Genomic DNA, 8,344 nt, shown 5'->3' on the forward strand with positions numbered 1-8,344 from the left:
CTTTATTTTACCATTTTATTATTAATTAGATTAGTGAAAATTTTATTTTGAAAAATACATGGACATAAACTATTTATAGACTTTGAAAATCTCTTTGAATAGCCAGTTCTTTTTAATTTAAATAGTCGCATACTTTAAATTTAAAAGTAGTCATTTGTAAATATATTTATTCGAATAGTCACAATCTTTTGAATTAATTGGATTAATGAAAAAATACAAACAAATAAGAGACACAACCTTTAATAAAAAAAAATACCATAATGAACAAACACAATTTTTATCGAGGAAGAGATACGACCTTTTATAAAAAGACATCTTAATGAGCAAACACAACTTTTAACAAAAATTGTGATCCCTATAAAAAACACACAACCTTTGTAATTAATTGGGATTCCTATTATTAGTAGACTAGTGTATACAGAACCTTCTCTTAAGTGTCTTGGTGAGTTTTTACTCTGTCGTCTGTTCGATAGAACGTAGCTCCCAGTTTCCTTCTCCATCAATCAGCCTTAGCTCCAATGAGTGGAACGGTATCAATGCCGGACGCTGAGGTTTTTTAAGATTTTTGGTAAGAACTCTTATTTGATGTTTCATAATAATGAATGAATGCGAAAAACAAAAAGCTTACCTGTGATGAGGTTATGAAAGTAACTCCCATGTCTTTCGCAACCCTGTAGAGCTGTTCCTCAACATCAACACTCGTCGCGCTGCAAATCCAAAAGTGTATATCATTAAACAAAAAAGGGAAAAGAAGATTGCAAAACTACAGGAGGAGAAAGACTTGATCATTTTACTTGGTGCATTCATCTAGGATTCCAAACTTCGGTCTGTGAAAAAATAAACGTGCCTACAATACACACACCAGAAACAAGTCAAGATTATTCACGTGAATCATACAACTATTATAAGAGAATTTTACCATGCCAAGCCTCTGTTGCTCTCCAAGAGATAATATGTCTTCCCAGTTGGTTGTAGCATCCCAACCACTTTCATCTCTTTCCAAAAGATATACTAACCGAACATTCTCCAGGATGGTTTTCAGATGAACGTCCAGAACGCTTCCAGCCTCAGTTGAGCTTTCTCCTGTTACTCACAAACAATAAAATTATATGAGAGATAGGGGGAGGGAAGATCATGGTGGTAAGAGATGAGTTTCTCTATAGATTACCATTATTGGTGTAGTACAACTTAGCGGCTCTTTTCTCTGCTTCGTCTTTAGATAGAGGGTATATAATCTGATCTCTCAGCGTCCCTAAGCATGTATATGGTCGCTGCGGCACAAAAAATATGCCATTCCCTGACCCAAGTTCTTTGATATCCAATGATGGTTTGGCAAGTCTTCCACATACAGTTGGCCATATATCTCTAAGCACTCTAAATACTGAAGTCTTTCCACTACCATTTGGTCCTGAATATATTTTGCTTCCGTAAGCTCTAGGTTCATGCAAAAAAAAAAAAAATCTACGACGAATAATAATTCACCAACCTGTGACGAGCAGGCTTTTCCCTGCAACTATTTCGCATGACAACTGGCTAGCCATTAACTTCTGCGCAGGGGTAATGATATCCACCTCTGAAAAGGATATTCGATCTTGAGAATCCAAGCGGCTTGTGTGATTTTCTGAGGTAACACCTGAATATAGTAGGGACAAAACGAGTATGATCAACCCGAGTAAATACATTCTCTATAACGCATGTCTAAGTCCAATATTTTTAAGCATATAAGACTCAACCAGTGAAAAGATTATGAAAAACCACGGTCAAAATTATGCATTGTGCAAGTACATGAACTATCAATATTATGACTTCAAAATGTGAGCGCGATATATGGAATGGTACCTGACTGAGAAGCATCCAAAAACTCATCGAGCTCAAAAATTCTGTTAATACCACCAGAGAGCTCAAGGAACTTCTTGTGTAGTTCAAGAATATCACCAAACGCCATAAAGCTTTGAGACACGACAGAAGCTAGATACCGCAATGCATGTGCCAATTCACCTGGTATCAAGACATCATGCAAGAAAGCGTTATATAGAGAATTTACTAACTTAATTGGCTCACGTCAAAAAGTGTTGCAGATCTTCACCTTGAGTGGAGACAAGTGCTCTGTCTCCTTTGTGTTCTAGGGCATACAACAAACTCAATCCCCAAGTCACATTATTGGGAAGTTGCTTAGTCACGAAATCATCAAGTATGCCATACACCCATTTCTTCTTCAAGAGCATGAGAGAGTGGTCCAGTAGTGCCCTGAATTTTGTGTCAACCATCTGTTCCATGAAAAATAAAAACAGGTAAATAGCTAGCCCAGAATCCAACAGTTATAGCAAAGGAACTTAAGACACTTGCAGCTTTTTCTCGAGCTCCGCCTCCAAAGAAGGCAATGGATTCAGCATGAGTGTTCAGTCTCTCGTGCATAAACCTACATAAGGAGGAAGACGTTGGTCCAAATAGTCGCTATAACGCAATCATCTTAAAAATTAGAAACGTAAAATCATTACCTAAATTTCCCCTCAAGCTGCTGTTCTTCACCGGCTAGATCACCAAAATCGGGAGCAAAACGTCTCAGGAAACCCAGACCAAGTAACATATATGTGTAAAGTATGGCAACTCCCCTTTGACCAGTCAATAGCTTCATCCTCCAGGTGAACCTTCAATTTGTTTTTTTTTTCTTTTTGAAACTCAAACCAAGGACCATGAAACAGATATCAGGAAAACAATCCAACAAAATGTACTTACCACAGAATATCAACCGATGGCTTAACCATTCCAGTAAGAAGTCCAGACAAGTCAGTGGTTAACTTTTCCAGGTCACGAGTGAGTCTCTGGTCTGCGTCAATAGTATTGCCTGACATGTGGAAAACCTGCATAGATATGAACCCAATGAGATCTTTATTGTCTCTAAATTTGCGATATCAATTTACAAGAAAAGGAACAAACAAACTAACAGCCTCTATGAAGCATATAACAAACACAAATCAATATCCATTTCAAATTGGTGTGGATCAGCATACTTCTTACATAAGTGCAAATAACACATCATGCTTTCTTTTAGCCTTTAGGTCAAGTTGCACTGTTTAACTCAAGTTCATCGTCATAATTCAAAATGCATGAATGGGGTATGCTAGCATAGTATCTTTGAGCATCATAGATCTGAATTGACCTTGTAAAACGCATTATTTCTCAAGTAATTCCGTAGCAGATGTTGAGTCAAACGAATCCTCCACCCTAAAGCTAGCCTCTGCGTTAGATGCCTGAAAACAATGTTTGAACCCACATCAGCAAGGGGTTCCTTAAATGTAACTGATAGTCTAACAAAAACTCCAAAATACATAAAAATAAAGAACACAACGAAGTTTTAAACTTGCATAAAAAGGAAATTTACTTTAATGAAGGAGCAATGACAGCAGATGCACTACTTTGGATAACACTCAAACCAATCAAACGAACAAATGCGGCTTTATCTTGCTCCAAGACATACTTCACAGTGGTCCCTGCGAAATTAAATGTGGTTGTCAGAAAAGTAGCCCTATCAATAACAATTAGGTAACCTAACAGAGTATACCATTCAAAGAGGCTATTCGGTCAGAGATTAATGTTCTTGAGACGACAAGGCAAGCAACCAAAAGCAGTTGTCCTCCTTGTTTGTCAAATAGAGTGGGTATCTGAAACATAACAGTGAAACGGTCAGCTACTTTTAGCATAAATGTGGGACGAATAAGTTAGCCAAATGAAATAAATATTTCGCCTTCCAAGGAAGCTAAAGAGGAAATGCACATGTATTTACTTCTAGGTTAACAAAAATTGGTACAAGTGTTTTCAACAAAATTCACACTAATAACTCAAGCTCACCAATGTGTTTAACATTGCAGCTACTCTTAATGGCAACGCCCTTGGCGATGTTCGAGGTTGAGGAAAACGAGGCAACACAACACTTTTATCAACAACTGGTGATTTTGCAATTGACTGTGTCAAGTACGCCTGAGCCTTTGAATTAGTAGTGGCAGATTCCTACAGCACCAAGTAACAAGGTTATAACCACCACAAAGCACCCCTCAACGAAAGTTAAAAAAAAAAATCATAAGCTGTTGAAGACCTTTCTAGCTGCAGCAAACGCTCGTTGAACAACCATCGCATCATTTTGACGATCGTTCTCTGAAATTTTCGCTGAATCAACTCCAGCGTCCGTCAGAGGTGCAGAGTCGTCCCTGAAGTTTAGTCCTTTTAAATAAGTAAATGCAAAATAAAACTTTGATAACGCTCACAAAGATGGTAAAGAAACAATTCCAACCTCTTGTAGTGAACACTCCATCCCCCTTCTCCATCTAATGACAGAACAACGTCATGGAATGCAACAAGGGCTGGACGATGGGAGATTGTTATGCAAGAAGTTCCCATAGCTCGAACCTTAGCAGCAAAACGTTCTTCCATATCAGTTGTCACAGCACTCGTGCACTCATCAAGAATTGCAAATTTAGGTTTGTGGTAGAACAGTCTGGCCATTCCCAATCTCTGTTGCTCTCCAAGAGATAATTCATCACCCCAATTAACCTCCTTGTCAGGTCGGTAGCGATCCAATAAATATTCTAGGTCAACCTAGAAAAGCAGAAAGTCCACAAAAATAAGCAAAACAAACAAATCCTGACAGAAAACGCTATTCACTGGTTTTAAGTAAATAGAATACCAACATTTTCCAATAGCTCCACCATTCCAGTCTCAGTGAGCGGTACAGTCTCTTGATCAGACGTAAGAGGATATATTAACTGGTCACGAAGTGTTCCAACTGCCATATAGGGCCGTTGGGGCACGTAGAAGATCTCTTTGTTAAGATCAGAACCAACTCCAGGCTTCACAATGTGGCCAGACACCAGGGGCCATAGACCTCCTAGTACTCGGAAAAGGGAACTCTTGCCACTTCCATTAGGACCTACAATACATATTGTTTAATAATTAAATGAAAAGAGAGAATAATGATAACATCAGGCAGACTGATATCAACATAGCAAACGTGAATGTTATTGCATAAACTAAAGTAAAAGAATTGAATAACAGAAGGTGTCGACTAAATAAATCTCAGAAGATGATGTGTTGCCACACCATTCCCTAACACCCTAATCGTTGAACTGGGCATGAATGAGTCGTCTATAAATAGGTATAGCAAATCAAACTTTGACAAGGTTATATGGCTATCCCTTCCCCCCGTATACAAGAAGAATTACTTCTTCCAATGGATCTTCAGTTCACATCCCCATTTCTTAATTCTCTTCATAAAGACAACAAAGGGTACTAAAATTTCCATCTTTGCTTCTCATCCCAAGGATCATAGAACAATAAAGTAGCAGCATAGGCCATTCTATCAATAATTTTTGCTATGAAAAGGAAATTTGTTAGTAACAAAATGTCACTCCCTAGAAGTAAAGCGTTCACCTGTAATAAGAAGATTAGATCCTTGCTCAACTCGAAGGGTGAGATCCTCCACCAAAACATTTCCCGTTGGAGTAACAACCTGAAGTGCATTAAGTAATATTAAGAACACAGGCCTTTGGAGAAGGATGACAAGAACATTGAATCTGTGTTCGAACTACCTTGACACCCGAAAACTCAACATAGCTAGCCTCAGTAAGGTAATTTCTGCTTCTATTTCTCTGTAAAGATGTTTTATCATCACCACTGAGTTCTCTCGAGACAGCCATCAACTCATGGATTCGGTCAGCATAACCACTGTTGGAAGCAAAAACATTTCAATAATTAGAAAGCATAGCCACCACAACTGATGGGTGTAAAATTAAGTGTAATTAATTTCTCCATCGCATATAAACTCACTAATAGCGCAAAAGTAAACGGCTAGGAAGAATGTTTCTTAAATCAGAAATTTTTTTTCATCCTCGCTAATGTTCTATAGGGACTAACAACTGAACTCTTACTCTTTTGCTTACGGTAAACAAAATCAACTCTCCTTAATAAAGCACTTAACAGCAAAGAAATACATATGTCCGCAGATTTTCAGACAAACGGCTACACAATGTTTCAGTTTAAAAAGTTTGGCATGAGATTTATCATAACGTATTACCTGAGTCGGCTGAGCCGCCTGGAACTTATAGAAAGTGTTCCTAACGCCTGAAAGAGAGAAATAATGACACTGGTGTGATATCTTATATTGCTTAGCATCTCTGCTCTCCCTAAGGTCGAGTCATCAGGTCTTAGATGCCCAGAGAAGAATGGCTCGATGATCAGAATAACAGCAACTGTGGCACCAAGATACTTCAGCAGAAAATCTTGGATCATGCCAAACCACCAGTGATCATGAAGGACGTCACTCATATGAGTAACAAGATTCTTGAACTTTTGTTGTATATGAGATTCTTCCCTGGTTTCCCCACCATAGAATGCTATGCTTTCCGAGTGAGTCCTTAAGCGTGAATGAAGTTGTCGGTACTCCCCTTCCAACTGCTGCTCTTTGGACATCAATTTGCCAAAAGAAGGAGAAAAGGTCCTTATCGCAGTACCGGCTCCCAGTACATATGCCTGGACAACACTTGTTCAAGTTAGTTCATAAATGGCCCAGTCCAGAGTCAATGTTGCAAACACAGAAAACTAAACAAAAAAATCACCAGTATCCAGAAGATGTATTTTGGACTAGCATATGAACAAAGGCGCCATGCATACAAAATCCCATCAGTAACTGCTGTCAAATCATCCTGTATAAGCTCGCTCAACTCTGAGGAGAATCTTGGTACATCGCTGGCAATTCGCTGCTCCGGGTGCGTAATCCGACCATCCACATGTGATATTTTATAGTATACCATATTCTGAAACAATCATAAATGAAGATTAAATTTGTATCCAGCAGTGTGAAGTATAATAGATATGCTCACTTCTCAAAAACATAATACCACAAAAGAAATGGTAAATAATTGAATTGCCTCCATACAAAAAGACACAGAGATGGTTACCTCAAAGTAATGTGAATGGATAAGTTTCGTCAATATCTTTCTGAAACGCAAACTCAAGGCCCCAGTTATGTACTTTGACGTAGCGTGCGTAGTCGATAGCATGAAACACAAGAAAATATTCTCGGAGATAAGACGTAGAAACAGTGGGGCACGCCTTAAGAAAGCGGCACGGAATAGGAAACCTTGAACTTTCGCCAATCTATTGCTCAAAGCAGTTCTGAAAACCTGTGATTTGCAAAAAGTATAAAAGATTGAGAAAAATAATCATAACTTTTTGGTCAGCTATTGGGGGGGAGATAACATGAAACAAAAGCATGAAGCAACAAGAGGAATCAATATAAGGAAAGTATAGAGAGGAAATGCATACCACAGTGGCGAGTAGTGCGAGAAGATCCCTGGCGCCCATTTTTCCCATCTGAGACAAGAGGATAGCAGTGAGAACCTGAAGAGACTTCAATCCTCCTCCTTTCTTCTTTGGTGTGGCTTTCTTTGCATTCTTATTGTTTCCTCTCCGCTTTTCCAATGCTTCACCATCACCACCACTCCGCCCACGGGAAGAATCAAGCCTAGGGGAGCTGATCCTTGATTTTAAGTAAAAAGCTCCACCAGCAGCCACGATCCCAGCCGCAAGCAGTATAGATTTCCTATAGAGAAATGAAAAAAAAGAATGAACACAAAAGAAAAAAGAAGAAGAGGTAAAAGGATACAGAAGAAGAAGAAGAAGAAGAAGCAAAGCAATGATAGTTACCGTCTTGAAGCAACGAGACTCCGACCCCGCTCAGTTAACTGCAATAGCTGGAGAGAAGGCATGGCTGGAAAGGTTCTTGTTGTTGATAACAAGAACAAGGTGCACTACTAAACACCCTGAAACGAGACCAAACTACCAAATGTTAAAATAAAAGAAACAACCAAATCATAACATATATGTAAAAGCAAAGTAAGCACAACATCAGCTAAAATAAAAGTTCGGAATCATCATCAAATCAAATCTGGTGGATTCGATAATCTCTTTCCCACTCTTCTTCCGAAACAAAACAAAAAAAAATAGTGTCAACTTTGATCAATCTAATTTCCCATGGAATCGATAAATCTATACAGAGATGATTAGCTTAATACGATAAAATGATTCATTTACTATTTGATAATCCAACAGCTAACGATCGGCGCCAATTAGCAAATCGGTGAAAAATTACCTCAGCAATGAGAGATTTCTCCACGACGAGAAGTAACACAATAAATGAATCGAAATCGCTCTTCTTCTTCTTCTGAGTAATCGTAAATCGTAATAGCAACTACTAGCTCGCTCGCCTTCTCGAAACTTTACAACCGAAGAAGATTTTTTTAAACTCCGTCGTAGCAGTCTACCGCAACAGAACTCCTCAAATCGAGAGGAA

General features: G+C 38.6%; 1 protein-coding gene across 1 annotated transcript; it reads right to left on the minus strand.

Annotated features, from left to right (window-relative positions):
• Nucleotides 1–145: 145 nt before the first annotated feature.
• LOC130507182 (ABC transporter D family member 1-like) lies at nt 146–8,325 on the minus strand. The gene is made up of 26 exons (XM_057001888.1): nt 8,144–8,325; nt 7,699–7,814; nt 7,318–7,594; nt 6,951–7,175; nt 6,609–6,806; nt 6,068–6,522; nt 5,583–5,718; nt 5,425–5,503; nt 4,686–4,924; nt 4,289–4,593; nt 4,094–4,205; nt 3,850–4,008; nt 3,563–3,662; nt 3,383–3,491; nt 3,161–3,251; nt 2,737–2,861; nt 2,499–2,648; nt 2,305–2,419; nt 2,087–2,267; nt 1,840–1,998; nt 1,487–1,633; nt 1,169–1,408; nt 920–1,083; nt 795–847; nt 629–707; nt 146–546 (listed from the first exon to the last, which is right to left on the minus strand). Exons 2-26 carry the CDS (start codon nt 7,758–7,760, stop codon nt 451–453), a joined length of 4,056 nt encoding a protein of 1,351 aa, XP_056857868.1. The 5' UTR covers nt 7,761–7,814; nt 8,144–8,325; the 3' UTR covers nt 146–450.
• Nucleotides 8,326–8,344: the final 19 nt, after the last annotated feature.

This window comes from Raphanus sativus, unplaced genomic scaffold (genome assembly GCF_000801105.2).
Source record: "Raphanus sativus cultivar WK10039 unplaced genomic scaffold, ASM80110v3 Scaffold4135, whole genome shotgun sequence".
Classification (NCBI taxonomy): Eukaryota; Viridiplantae; Streptophyta; class Magnoliopsida; order Brassicales; family Brassicaceae; genus Raphanus; species Raphanus sativus.